The sequence below is a fragment of the Leptinotarsa decemlineata genome, unplaced genomic scaffold (genome assembly GCF_025532065.1).
Source record: "Leptinotarsa decemlineata unplaced genomic scaffold, Ldec_3_MD MMD2_tig00026294_RagTag_RagTag, whole genome shotgun sequence".
In the NCBI taxonomy this organism is placed as follows: Eukaryota; Metazoa; Arthropoda; class Insecta; order Coleoptera; family Chrysomelidae; genus Leptinotarsa; species Leptinotarsa decemlineata.
Genome location: NW_027412674.1, coordinates 11,491,097 through 11,506,754, shown reverse-complemented (window position 1 = coordinate 11,506,754; position 15,658 = coordinate 11,491,097). Strand labels below are relative to the sequence as shown.

Here is a 15,658-nt window from a genome sequence, read left to right as displayed (position 1 = left end):
CTAATACTCGAATGTTTATCGGCTTATTAGATCACTTAGTACCGCACTTTCAACTAGACTTGCCCCATCTGCCTGTTGGAAGGGTTTATATATTGCAATGGAAGTCTCAGGAAGCCGATAGCGAAGTCTCTCGAAGTGACGCAACATCTAGAACGATCGAGAAGCGCAAGTCGAGTTGAGCGCGTCCTTGGCCGAGTCACAATCGATTGACGAAGAGCAGTGGCGGTCAGCGTTATTTTGTTTCAGGGGATAATTTACAAACTATGAAGTTGTTTCTGTCGCAGCTGGATACTACAGAAGACTTCTTTGTAAAACGGGACTCTGGAATTGAGATGATCGGTCTGGAGTCTCTGAATTTGATTAAATCATCTTTCTGTGCTGAGGATCACAGATTCAAAACTCAGTTCTTAGGAATATATATTCATATCACAAAAACCACATTATTTTTCAATGATTCGGTTTAATGAAGTGAACAAAAGTTATTGAAACGAATCAAAATAATCAATATTCACTAACGAAAACTATCAACTTGTAATATGTATAAAAAAAGTGTACTTCAATGACTTCTATAATCAAGTCTAGGTAAATATTTATACACTGGCAAGAATACTGGAGACTGTGAAACTTTTTATTTCTTAATGAGAATTGTGAAAGAACATTTCAGTTCTTTTTTAATATTTTTTAATATTTCAGGTCACCAGTTTTGCAAACTTAAATCTTTAAGTACACAAATATAAAAGTGATTACTTTTGAACCAAAAGTAAATATTATTATGATGGCAATACAGTCAAAGAAACATATTCCTAATACCATTGAAACCATTTTCTATATATACTGGTGTTTACACTAAACCTGCATCTTTTGACATACTATAAAATATTGAATTTTCATCTTTCAATAAATTACTTGGTGTATCAAACTCAATAATTTTTCCTTTATCAAGGACTATGACCCGATCAGAATTCATAATAGTATTCAATCTATGTGCTATAGTGAGTACTGTACAATCACTGAATTCGGTTTCGATCGTCTTCTGGATGAGATCATCAGTTTCCAGGTCAACAGCCGCCGTTGCTTCATCCAACACTAGCACTTTTGTCTTCCTGAGTAGAGCTCTGGCTAAACAAATCAACTGTCTCTGGCCTACTGAAATATTTTCACCTCCTTCTGTAACTTCGTGATTGAGTCCTGCATGCAAATCTGAAAACATGTTACTATATAATCATAAGAGTTTTGTCGGTTAGATATAAAATTTATCCAGAAGATATGTTCACAGTTTCAGCTGTTTAGCATGTTTAGTTTGTTGGTGAGAAGCAAAAGTTTTCCGGGTTCGGTGATTTTCTGCTTTCATAGTAAATGGAGCCAAGAATTTGCTTCAAATTTTGTGTAAAAAATGGAATTATCTGCCCAAAAAAACATTTGGTATATGGTAATTGTACTCTGAGCCAGTGGTACTAACCTTTCACAGAAGGTCGAGAAGATATGAATGACGCCCCAACAATCGATGAAATTGTTGAGAAAGTGAAAATTGTAAAAAAACCTAATCAATACAGTTTACTTTATGATTTTTACTATAAGGGTTTTACAAAAACCGCGACACGTGTTTCGCTATACATAGATAACCACTACATATTTCCCAAAATGGAATTCCATATCTCAAGTGAGATTCCACGGCGGATTCAACGGCGAATTATTCAATTCAGTTTGATCGTTCATAAGATGTTGAGGGTTTTTGAATTTGTTTATTTCCATACTCTCCAACAGGTTAAGTTTCAAACCTTTCTTCTTGAAATGGAGGGGTTTGTATTCATGATTGAAGTCATGTCCCTCTGAGATTAAATGACTGACATATGTGGAATTTATTTTTCCATTCTGAAAACTATATTTGTGTTCCTTTATGCGGGCTTTGAACGTCCTTCCAGTTTGACCTATATAAAACATCGGACATGACCCACACGATAATTTATACAATCATGATTTTTTTGAATCTAAACTTTTATCATTGTTATTTTTAATGTGCATTCCTAAGTTGTTGTTGGTTTTGAAAGCAATATTTACACCTTTGCTGTGCACAAAATCTGAAATATTTGTAGTGGGTTGGCCTAAGTAGGTTAAGGTTCTATAACTTTTATCCTCTTTTCTTCGAATTGGGTAAACTTCTTTCAAAGCTTGACTGTATAACTTTTTTAATAATAAAGAATGTATCATAATCATTGTTGACGGCTATTTGCTTTATTATATTCAGTTCTTTATTGAAATTTGCTTCTGTCAAGGGTACATTTATCAGTCTGTGAATCATACTGTTGAAAGCTGCTACCTTATGCTGATATAGGTGAGTGGACGAATTATAATAATAATAATGACTTTATTCATGAAAAAGAATAATTATAATCATACAAACAAATAATAGCTATGTTGAATAAAGTAAAATGGCAATAAGTGCAGAAGCACTTGTTTTGCCTAAAAAAGAAAACTTAACACATACACACACAAATACATACAGACACTTTTTTTAAAATAATGTTAGGGCTATAAAATGACCAAATTGTAAACCTAGAAGGTGAACGATCAGAAGGGTGATATTTTTCATTTTATAATAAGTACTGTTGTAAAAAAATTCAAAAAATAATAACGCGCATTATACATTATATTATGAAACTGCTTTATACTTAAATGAATTGATGAATTTCACTAGTTCGGACTTCCATTGTCTACTATATAAAATGATTTGAAATCCCTGAAACAAGTAAAAAAGAATAATTAAAAAATAATTGTTTAAAATAACAATTATATTAAGCAACAATAAACCTGAAATGAAATGATAGTGAAATAACCTACAAGTAAAAATATAATAATTGAATAAATAAAAATTAAAGGAATGCAAAAAGAAAATAATAAAAAAATAAAAAAGTGTAGAGATTCCAAGTCACGTTAGTTCACGACGTTTCGATTGTTGGTATCTACAATCGTCTTCGGGTGATGACTGGACTGATTCCTCCGAGAGATGACTATTTTATAGGTCGTTGAAATACTTTCACTTTCTCTACTTTACGTCGTGAACTAACGTGACTTGGAATCTCTACACTTTTTTATTTTTTATTATTTTCTTTTTTCATTCCTTTAATTTTTATTTATTCAATTATTATATTTTTACTTGTAGGTTATTTCACTATCATTTCATTTCAGGTTTATTGTTGCTTAATATAATTGTTATTTTCAACTATTATTTTTTAATTATTCTTTTTTACTTGTTTCAGGGATTCCAAATCATTTTATATAGTATACAATGGAAGTCCGAACTAGTGAAATTCATCACGAAACATTGTCAATCACCTTCAAACAAACAATAAATGAATTGATGTTAATGATGTACATGCAAACATATGCATCATATGATGCATATGTTTGATAAATTGAAAAATCATGTTTGTTGTTAACTTCTGTTAAGTCCAAAAAATATATAGATTCGTCCTGTTCCATCTCCATTGTGAACGTGATAGAAGGGTGGAGAGAATTGATGAACTTCAAAGAGTTTGTCAACTGTCTGTTCATTCCCGTGAAACATACCAGAATATCATCCACATATCTATACCAATACAGAAAACTTCTTACCAGTGGGTTACTGTGTATTATTCTCTCCAAATCGTTCATGAAAATCTCTGCCAGAATAGGACTATGTGGGTTTCCCATTACGAGACCTTTGCAGGACGAGTAAAAAGTTCCATTGAATTGAAAGTAATTCTGTGACAAACACACCGTAAGCAAGTCTAATATACGCAATGGCGTGATGGGTGTAGAGGTTCCTAATATCAGGTTTAGATTCTGCCACGAAGCGTCTTAGATCCTAATGCATTTGCTGTCAGCTTGTCGCCCATATACGGTCTCAGCATATATCCGTCTACATAACGCAGCTCTAAGAGTGCTTTATTGCCGCTCACGGCACTGTTACGGTATTGACAAGAGACCGGTGTTGCCCTGCGCTTCGGGGGATATTGAATCCGTGATACACTTTACTAATGCGTGATTAATGTACTGGAAATCTTCAAAACCAAGAAGAGACATTTTTTGGACTGTAGAAATCTGAATCGGTCTGAAAAACTACGATTTCCAGAAGGACAACCGTTTCAGTGGAACCGTCAAATTGAAGCACATACCTCGTCCAAAAATGCTAGTATGTGTCCTTGAATATCAGCAGCATAGTGATGAAGCTAAGGCAAATGAAGTGACCTCCATGGACGTGGAAGCCTTGAACAAAAACAAAAAAACTTATCAAGAAACTGGCAAATAAGAATGATGCTTTCCTTGCTTCTGATGCTCTCATCAAACAGATCCTTAGGCTAAAGATGACAAGTTCCCTGGTCTTCTCTTGCATCAAGAGTCGATGACTCGGAAAATTGACAAGGCTAAGGCCACCATAAGTTCCAGATGAAAAAGGTACTTTGCCTTTCTGTTGATGTTGGGCATGTTGATCTGAATTCCGAGATTTTCATGGACGATTTGGAGAGAAAAATCCACAGTAACCCAGTGGTAAGAAGTTTCGTATATTGGTATAGATATGTGGATGGTATCCTGGTATGTTTCACGGGAACGAACAGACAGTTGACAAACTTTTTGAAGTTTATCAATTCTCTTCACCCTTCTATCACATTCAAAATGGAGATGGAACAGGACCAATCTATACATTTTTTGGACTTGACAATGATTTCAATAAAGAACTGACTAAAATAAAGCAAATAGCCGTCAACAATGATTATGATAGCGGTCTGATACATTCTTTATTATCAAAAAAGTTGAATTTGTCAAGCTTTGAAAGAAGTTTACCCAATTCGAAAAGAAGAGGATAAAAGTTATAGAACCTTAACCTACTTAGGCCAACCCACTACAAATATTTCAGAAAAATCAGGAGTGTCTAAATTATCGTGTGGGTCATGTCCGATATCGGCATATCGGTTGGCTCATGTCATGCAATTTTTTCGAAAATTTTGCGCATGAAGCGTGTAGCAGCAAAATTCGTTCCAAAATTGCTGACTTTGGACAAAATCGTTCAGGAATTGATGTTAATAGCAGATTTACTGGGTATGTGGTTATGACATCGAAACCAAAGTCTAATCGTTTCAATGAAAGATCCCAGACCAAAAAAAGCACGCCATGTTCGATCAAATGGCAAGGTTTTCTCACTGTTTTCTTCGATTGCCGTAGCGTAGTTGCATCAGGAGTTATGCGCCGCTTGCGAGAAGCAATACGAAGAAAATATCCGGTATTGTGAAAAAAATGCATGACTTTTGCACGACGATAATGCACCTGCTCGCTCGTCAGTGCTCGTTCGTTTGAGTACTTTTTGGGCAAAAACAACACCGTAGTCATGCCTCAGCCACCGTATTCACTAGATTTGCCCCCATGCGACTTTTTCGTGTTCCTAAGATTGAGGAGACACATTATTAATACTAATAATAAATCGGCTTTATTGATAATACAGAAAAAACAATACAAAGATACAATTGAAAATGAAAATAGGTTACAAGGTTTCTGGTACTGCTTGGCGAAGTCTAGCTCAAAGCTACCCTAACTCAACCAACAAGCACCACTCCATAATGCACGCGAACATACAAAAATAAAAGACAATCAACAGTGATGGTACCACGAAATGAGAAACGAAAATGAAAATAATAATTTGTGATTACCTCTAAAGAGAGTTGATAAATAATTAAATTTAATTGATTGTTGTTTATTAAATTGTCAAATGAGCAAAAGTTGACATTACTGACATTATATCATAGATATCATAGATATAATTTTTATATTTCTATTTGAATTTCCTGATATTGAATCTCTTCAATTGCTCTGGCAATGAATTATAGAGTTTTACAGAACCAACAAGAAATGATCTCTGAAACTGTGCAGTGCGATGTTGTGGCATAGTTAATTTTTTGTTTTTTGTGTCTAATGTTTCTTGACTGAATATTTTCATGCAGATTTAGTTTTTGTATTAAAAGGGGAGAATAAGGAAGGGTAATCAATTTATGAACAAAACAACTCAAATGATGAATCATACGGTTTTTCATATTAAGCCAGCGGGAGTTTTTAAAGGATTCACAAATTAGGCGGCAACAAGAATTTTGAACTTTTTGTTTTTTTTTTATCTGAATCATATAAGTATGACCCGTATATGAAGTTACAGTAGTTGAAATTTCTTAGCATCAAACTATCACAGAGCATTCTTTTTAGAGGTTGGCCCAAAATAAAACAATTACAGTGTAACAGTTTTAATGACACATAAGCTTTTTCCATTAAATTTTTAACCTGACTAGTGAATCTAAGATCAGTGTCAAGCATCACCCCTAAGTTTTTAGCTTATTGACAGGAGTCAAGATAGTATGACCTAGTTCTAAATGGAAATTGTTTTTTGCAAATTTACGACTCTTTTGTGATCCAAAATGCATCATCATTGTTTTATTAGGATTAATTTTCAAATCATGTTCACTTGATAGCCCATTGATCAAATCAAGATCAGTGTTGAAAATATTTTGTATGTCATGTATGTATGTCAAGCACCTCAATTCCTAATTTTTCGATTTTTTGAAATATTTAAGTAACTGAACAATTTTCACATTGAAAAATATCGAATTTGTTCTGTATCTGGTTGATATGCAAAACCACCTTGAAGAAATTAAACGATTTTTTTTAATTCATACCTTTCACAAAATCTTTAAGATGTGCGTGCTCCAAGGACTTCCAAACTGCATCATCATTATATTGATCAAAGGGATCCAGATTCATACGTAAAGTTCCTGAGAACAAAACGGCATCTTGGGGAATGATTGTTAATCGAGATCTCAAGGTGTGCAATCCCAGTTCTGAAATCTTGACACCATCTATAAAAATGCTACCTGCAGCAGCTTCAATAATTCTGAAATAAGAATATTTTTTTAGTACAGAATAAACTCTTCAAAAAGATATGTAGAACATGCAAAGAAGTAACTTTCAGACACAAACTGGAAGAAAAACATTGAATTATACAAAAAAACCTTTTTCTATTCAGTTCGTAGTTCAAACTTTCATTAAAGAAGTGATTCAGATATCATTCACAGGTTTGCTATACAATATCGTATATGAAAGATGTGAAATTTCACTTGGATGGAACACTGTCATCCTCAATGGCGGACATCGATGTTTCGGAATGAGACACAAGTCTTATTGCCTCTTCAGAACCAATCTCGATAACATTACAATAAGACAAGATCAATTTTCTTCTCCTGAGGATGCTAACTTTGTTGGCGAAACGCGCGTCGAGTGCAAAAATGTCAGTTTGGTGTTAGGGCAATTGATCTCGAAAAAAGTTATTCAATAAGACAAGTGTCTTATTCCGAAACATCGATGTCCGCCATTGGAGATGACAGTCTTCCGTGCAAATGGAATTTTACTTCTTTAATAATTGAATAGAACTGGCCGATACTTGATCCATATTTAAAAAAAACTAATCAATAGAGTTTATTCTATGATTTTCACTATAAGGGTTTTACAAAAACCGCGACACGTGTTTCGCTATACAATAGCTTCTTCAAGCATACCTGTTATGGGTTTTACAAAAACCGCGACACGTGTTTCGCTATACAATAGCTTCTTCAAGCATAACAGTTATGCATAACACGTGTCGCGGTTTTACAAAAATCACGCCACTGAAGATGACTGCCGCAGTTACATTTGAAACGTTTGGAGTTTGACGTTTCAGTTTCGACGATTACCTCTTCATCAACGCTAAATTTTTCCAGCGAGCATTCTCTTTAGGTCTAAGAACAGGAAAAAGTTGTCCTCTTTTCGGACAATATTCGTCTTGCCAGGAGCTGAAAACTCCACAACAAATATCGTTTTGCTCTGGTGGTGGAGAATGACTACATCAGGCTTATTAGCTTGTAAGAGCCTGAAAGAGTAGGTCCAATCAATTCGGCACTTCTCGTTCTCCGCAATGGATTCAATATCCCTCGGAGCGTAGATCAACAACGGTGTCTCGTCAATACCGTTAGAGTGCCGTAGATGGTAATATAGCACTCTCAGAGCTGCGTTATGTCGATGAATATAGGCCGAGACCGTATATACTGGACATGCTGATAGCAAGTGCTTTAGGATCTCGGACGCCTCGCGGCAGGCCCTGCACCTTGTATCAGGAACCTCTATACCCATCACGCGACTGCGGTAGACTAAGATGTTGAAGACACCATCCTGGCATGCCATGAGGAACCCCTCAGTTTCCGACTTCAGCCCACTCGACCTGAGGAAAACGAAAGTCAGACACTTTGATAAGCCAAGGTCTCCAATGTTATTGAAGAAGACCCTATGCATTGGCTTATCTTTGTGTTTCCGCACAAGTAAGGTGATCTCTGCGGATTTTATCTGAGCTTTTTGCTGGACGGGTTGCTACCTTTGTAGTTAATCGAATTTTGCCCAATATTTTTTTCATTTACATTAATTTTAGATTGCTTGAATATCTCGTCGAATGGTTGTGTTGGTCATCATTGATTTTGAAAGTCAGATTGGAATGTTTGCGTTTATTTTCGATCATTCTTACATAATTTGAATTCATGCAAGAATGAAAAATGTAATAGTTTTCTTCGTGTATATAAGTTGACTGTATTCCTTGTAGTTTAGCTTGAATATACACCTTATAATTTTATTCTCTTAAGTTTTTTAATTGGTTTCAATAAGGAATTTGTTACCATTTCCCATACTGTTATTAGATATTGAATTTTGGGATATACTAATGAAAAATATATCAAATTAAAGTTCTTTTCAATGGTAAATTTCTTATTTGAAATAAAATTTCCATTATGGGAGCTATTTTCCTTCTCATTGCTTCGAAATGTTTTTATCTAAAATGAGACCAAGAAATTTAGCACTAGGAGAGTATTTAATATTTTCATTATGGAATTTAACTAGATATTTTGAATTAATTGATACAGACCTTTTTGATATAAACATATTTGAAGATTTATGAAAATTCAATGATATTTTATAACATTGAAGCTATAAAGATATTTATTTCATCAAAAGGTTTTTGAAATATTCGTTTTGATTTCTTGTATACTATTTCTCTTGTAAATTGACGTGATGTTATCAGCAAACATTTTTAATTTACCAAATAAATTTAATATAGCCATATCCAATTCAGTTTTGGACAGTTCAGCTTCGAATTCCTTATCTCACCGATCCACTGAAAGGGTGAATCATCCAATCCGTGATTACTCAGAAAAAGACAGCAGTAGCAAACGTAGAATCAACAGTTACAACATTAGTTCAGTGATACATTCTTCAGTATGAACTCTTGGGTTTGATGGGTTGAATATATTCAATATATATTCCAATATATATTGGAACACCTGTTTCCAAAATGTTTAAAAAATGATACATACATAGAAGATATCAATACTAGTATTTCTACTATGAAAGGTGCCTTAATCAAAGTGTTCGCGAAAGTTATCAAGGAATTGTGGTCAGAAAATTCATCTGATAAAGTAATAAACACTGCCTACTTGAAAAATCAGATTCAAAAATTTGCCCCTCGATTCATGGGATCTGCGCATCAAGACACTCAGGAATTCCTTCGATATCTTTTAGAAGGTTTACATGAAGACCTCAATAGAATTACTGAGAAAACTAAACCGATCTTAACGGAGATTGACGAAAATTTGAGTGACACCGGAAAAGCGCAATGCTCCTGGCTGAGATATTTAAACATAAACAACTCTAAAATTGTAGACAATTTTGTTGGTCAATTGAAATCCACTATGAAGTGCTCACACTGTGGACACTCTTCAGTAACCTTCGATCCTTTCTGGGATTTGTCTCGACATACCACAAAGAACCGACCAACTGAGTTTGTCACAATGCCTAGATTCCTTCGCAAGAGAGGAAACTCTGGTTGGAGATGAAAAACCAACGTGTTCGAGGTGCAAGGAAAGAAGAAAATGCACAAAGTCCTTATCAATCCATAAATTTCCCTGTATTTTAGTAATTCATTCAAAAATATTCTCTCCAACGGAAAGATTCAGAGACAAATTAAATGTTGTCATCGACTTTTCTTTAGAATGATTAGATATGAGCAATTATGCAGCAGACAATGTGGCCCCTTGTCGTTATAATCTATATGCACTTTCGAATCACAGTGGGACTACTTACAACGGCCATTACGCAGTATATTGCAAACACCCTTATAGTGGCACGTAGCATGAATACAACGATTCAAATGTGTGTCCAATTTCACCTAATTTGCTTGTGAGTGAGGAGGCATATGTCCTCTTTTCTCTTTAATTCTGTTAATTTATTTGTATTTGTATGTTCTATTGAGTAAAATATATATGTATTCCTTCAAATATAGCCAAATAATTGAAATATTTAGGAAACAAAACAGGTCTAGGTATTGATCTTTGCGGAACTACACATAGTATATATTTGAAGTTATTTATGTCGCCCATATACACATATCAATGCTTTGAATGATTTTCTAATTACTTTTTTCAGAATAAAGTGACATCTGCAGACAGTTTAATTTTCCCGCTCAAACTTTTATGTCATCGTTTTTCTCAGATTTCTCTCAATTTTTATAGAAATTAGGTACCAAACAAGACTAGCAAACAGTTACCTGAAAAGTGAAAGAGTCAAACTTGATTTCCCTGCACCAGTCCGTCCAACTATGCCAACTTTTTCACCACCTTTGATGTGGAAACTGACATTTGTCAAAACTAGATCAAGACCTGGTCTATACCTCACAGAATAATCTTTGAATTCGACAGTACCAATTTCTGGCCAGGAATTTGGTGGATTTTTATTTGTGATTTCCCATGCAGCTTCCTGTTTTGCTTCAGCATATTCTTTGATACGTTCCACAGCTACAATATTTGTTTCTACGTCAGATGTCATTTTAACAAGCCAATTGAGAGATTGCGTGATCTAAATCAAGAGAAAAATCCGTTAAAAAATCATCGAAGGAATGTAAAACATGTCATAGTGATTTAAGTAACTATAACTATTTTTGGATAACATTAATTGGTCCACATAACTTATAAAAAAGGTATGTTTCTTACCTGTAATGAATAAGTCACTGACAATCCTACTAATCCGGGGACCTGATTATTAGCAATAACAGCAAAAAGAGCTGCAAAAAGTATAATCAAATTTCCCGTCATTTCTAATCTAATACCGAGCCATCGATTAGAAATTGTTCCAGAATAATAACATATTTGGTTGAGATCCACTTTACGTTCTGATTCTAAAATGAACCGTTCCTGTTGATTGTAAGCTCTTATGGTATGTGTTCCCGATACTGTTTCTCCAAAATGCGAATAGATTGGTGATCTAGAGACAGATTCTAAACGCTTCAACTGTCTTGAGGTAGCAATATAAAACCTCTGTATGAAATAGTAGAGAATAGAAAGTGGAATAATAACTACTATGAAGAGCGGTGTCGTATAACTTATCACAGATAATGTTCCTGTGACCTAAAACATGGTTTATAAAAATTATTATGTTTGTTGATTCTTCAGCAATTGGAGAATAATAAGCAAAGCAGTTATATCTGAGTGTAATGCGCGGCATTAGCTGGCTTAGTTGTTGTTTTTCCATCGGATATCTGCCACACGTGCCTACAAAGTCGTATGTTCACATGAGAGGCAAGGGTGTGGTATTTTTACCTGAACTTGAGCATGTCATAAGCACCTGTCCGGAAGATATTAATTTATCATTAAGACTGTACCCCGTAGTATATATTTGTGTAGTATTTTCCGGACTTTGTCTGCAGGTGGCGCAGTGGTGCATCCTACTAAATCAACTGCTGATGGATCTTATGACTAGGTGGAATTGATTTTGTTTGTTCGGGATTCTCAGATGTTTCACTCCGTCTGAAATGATCCTACCGGTACTGACGGGAAGCAAGTACTCCGAAACCGGTTACTCGAGTGTAATAGACCAGGAGTATACCAGTTAACTTGTGGCTCTTGTCCAAAATTGTATATCGGACTAACTGGAAGAACGTTTTCCAGAAGAATAAAAGAAAACGAACGTAGTTTTTTTTAATGGAAAGGCCAATTCAACATTTGCGAATCATCTTTGACAAAGGAGCTCGAGTTCATTCACGATTATGACGTATTTGGAAGAAAGGTTCAAAACTCAACCTTATGGAATGTTTGGAAATCAATAGATGTAAAATTCAGAATTATTGGCTCAATGATCGATACGATTTGTTTCCCTTTATTGAATTCAGTTTGCAATGAGGAAATTGGTAATCAGGACATATTTCAAAAGTATGTAAAATGATAGCTCAGATAAAAATTGTATTTCATTATTCTACAATCTTATGAGTTGTTTCTCGTTAGGTAAATAGTTCAGGTAATGAATTTATCATGTAGAAATTTGGCTGGTAGTAATATTTATAATGATTCAAATTACTATAATAGCAGGACATAGATTTTATATAAACAGTATTGTGACGCCTGATGATTATATCGTATAGCGAAACACGTGTCGCGGTTTTATAAACTTTTAAGTAGAAATTTCACATTGTAATGTGTTTTTGAGTACGTTATAATGGATTTTCATTGAGTATCGGTCACTTCTTTTTCATTTATAAAATTTTAAATTATTCAAGAAACGAAAAGTGAAAATACGTTACCCTCTGCGTTTCCGTAGTTGTAAGACCTGAAGAATTCTTAATCAAACGTTTATTTCGAAAAAAAAATCAGCTATCAACATTATATTAAGCAAAGGAAAACCATGAAATGAAATTACAATACAATGAAATACAACAACAATTGAAAATTGAAAATTGAAAAATTGGAACAATCCAACTTCATACACAAGGCAATAAAATATTCTCGAACCGTCAGGCGGCATTGGAAAAGCTCTTGGCTCTTACCGAGCAACATCTAAATTCGTATAGTTCAAGTAAAAGATATAGTGCCCCTACCCTGCCCTATATATATATATATATATATATATATATATATATATATATATATATATATATATATATATATATATATATATATATATATATATATATATATATATATATATAGAAACAGCACGGGGATTGGAACGGGTGTGTAGTCGGAGACAGAGTAAAATGAGAACTCTTTTTTCTGTTCAAGCTTTCGAGACTTTATTGACTCTTCTTCAGGAACTCTAGATGATAAGATGAAAATTTAACAATTGTCAAAATTTGTTGTACATTACTTACGAAAGTTGAGGTTATGTATATGAAGCAAGCATGACAAGAATTGTTTTCTTAAAACACTTTGAAAATGTGATGATTGATGAACACTCATGATACTGGATAACTGGTTAAAACTGAGAACATTATAATAAAATGTGGATGGCACTAATAACATTAGATCATTAGATTGTTGTAAAATAAAATTTTTTAAAATTTTTATACATCTTGTGAAAGGGACATGTCCAAATCAACTGTCAATTGTCTTGTCAAAAAATATTTTTTTAAATATGGAAAAGGAGAAAAGATCCATGTCTGTGGTATGGAATGCAAAAGTGACTAAATTTATCATCAGACAGGAATAAAGTGCAATTGAAATTTGTGATGAATTTTCAAAAATAAATTGAATAGAATTTTGTTTTCGTTAACATCTTGGAAGAGTGAACAGTTGTCTTGTCATTTACAGCACATATTGAAATTGATAGATGAATGGTTGAATGTAATTTTATTTTTTGATTAAGTTAAAAGAGTTTGAAAGAGGTTTATTGAATGATAGTTCCAATCATTATGATGTGCAGATTGACTTTTATTATATTGGATTGGTAGCAGGATGATTGGTGCATCTGTCTGTGCATCTGTCTGTGCATCCACAGACATGAATCTTTTCTCCTTTTCCATATTTTAAAAAATATTTTTTGACAAGACAATTGACAGTTGACTTGGACATGTCCCTTTCACAAGATGTATAAAAATTTTAAACAATTTTATTTCACAACAATCTAATGTTATTAGTGCCATCCACATTTTATTATAATGTTCTCAGTTTTAACCAGTTATCCAGTATCATGAGTGTTCATCAATCATCACATTGTCAAAGTGTTTTAAGAAAACAATTCTTGTCATGCTTGCTTCATATACATAACCTCAACTTTCGTAAGTAATGTACAACAAATTTTGACAATTGTTAAATTTTCATCTTATCATCTAGAGTTTCTGAAGAAGAGTCAATAAAGTCTCGAAAGCTTGAACAGAAAAAAGAGTTCTCATTTTTCTTTGTCTCCGACTGCACACCTGTTCCAATCCCGTGCTGTTTTTTAACTTAGCCAGTCGTGCTAACCGTCAACCTATATGTATATATATATATATATATATATATATATATTTCAATATTAAATTTTACAAAAAGGATTTGAAGCTTTATATCTTCTATTATTCATCTGCTTCAAATTCTTTTTGTAAAATTTAATATTGAAATCTGAAAATAAAGGAAAATATTAGTTACATCATTCACATCACACAATGATAGGAAGCGTTGTCAAGAACTATTACATAATTCGCATCCAAATTTGCGATCAATGAAGAAAAGGTTAATGCAGCCAAACTGCTGGAAAATAATTCCATGAAAATAAAAAAATAAATAGATAAGTACTCTTTGATCATTCACATATTGATTTCAATTTAAGAGCCACCGGTATACAGCTGTTTCAGCCTATTGGGCATCGTCAGTTTTCAAACCATTCCTCAAAAATATCAGCTTCCATGTTCTTTTGATAGTCAACATTGCAGTCCTCAAGTTTTTTTCCACGTAATTTCATAGAATTCGGAACCCATCCTTTACTTCCTCCGCAATGCACAATTAGTGGCGATCCTTTGTTTGCAGGCATGTTAGGCGTACACATTTTCGAACCATCAGTCCACCCTTTCGTAACTGTGTCGTGAGTGTCATACCAAGTTTCGTTCAAATAGAAAAGTTGCCGTTGTTCTTGTCTATATTTAGTTATTTGTTCTAAGTATTTGTAACGCAATTCCACTATTATTCTGCTTTCCATAACTGCTTGACGTTTGTTTATTATTTTAAATCTAAATCCAAGTTTCTTTATCCAATTCTGAAGAGTTTTGTCACATCAGCTCACGTTATGGCCGGAAGTATTCAATTTCTTCCTTATGATTTCAATTGTAGGAATCTCATTGCTTTTGTAACAGTCGTATATTGGTTTTTTTTAATGATTTTATTAGATGAACATCTAAAGGTTTTGGTAATCTCGCATCAAATCGCGTCTTGCGTTCATAAGGTTTGTTTTTGACTATTTTACGTACAGTTAAGAAAGGAATTTCGGTCAAATCTGATGTTGCTTGTAATAGTTTTTTTCCCTCGACACCAAACTTGGTATATAGATTCTTATATACATTGAAACATACTCTCTGTGTTTCAATATTCAAATGCATCCGAATCTTATTCACTGGTATCTCTTTTTCGCATTGTTCAACATCGCTATTGGAATCACTACACAGGAAAGAGTCTGCGTTGTTATCACACTCGTTATTACTATTAGTACTTGTCCAAGGACGCCACATTTTAAACAAATATTAAAAATTTTAAGTAAGTAATTATAACTTCACCAATATCGAATTTCAACACTCAAATCACGATCAGTTCCTGAATTGAACATTGACGACACA

The 15,658-nt window shown here is 33.7% G+C and overlaps 1 protein-coding gene and 1 pseudogene across 1 annotated transcript in view; one reads left to right on the top strand and one right to left on the bottom strand.

Annotated features, from left to right (window-relative positions):
- Positions 1-440: 440 nt before the first annotated feature.
- Positions 441-15,658, bottom strand: part of LOC111516459 (multidrug resistance-associated protein 1-like) — a 179,667-nt gene continuing 164,449 nt past the window's right edge. Inside the window, exons 14-17 of the mRNA XM_074180369.1 lie at positions 11,076-11,489; positions 10,634-10,941; positions 6,693-6,907; positions 441-1,200 (exon numbers count right to left, since the gene is read on the bottom strand). Coding sequence (XP_074036470.1) covers positions 842-1,200; positions 6,693-6,907; positions 10,634-10,941; positions 11,076-11,489 — 1,296 coding nt within the window. The 3' untranslated portion in view covers positions 441-841. The remainder of the gene's footprint in view (positions 1,201-6,692; positions 6,908-10,633; positions 10,942-11,075; positions 11,490-15,658) is intronic.
- LOC111516458 (large ribosomal subunit protein uL1-like) lies at positions 4,000-5,978 on the top strand (annotated as a pseudogene).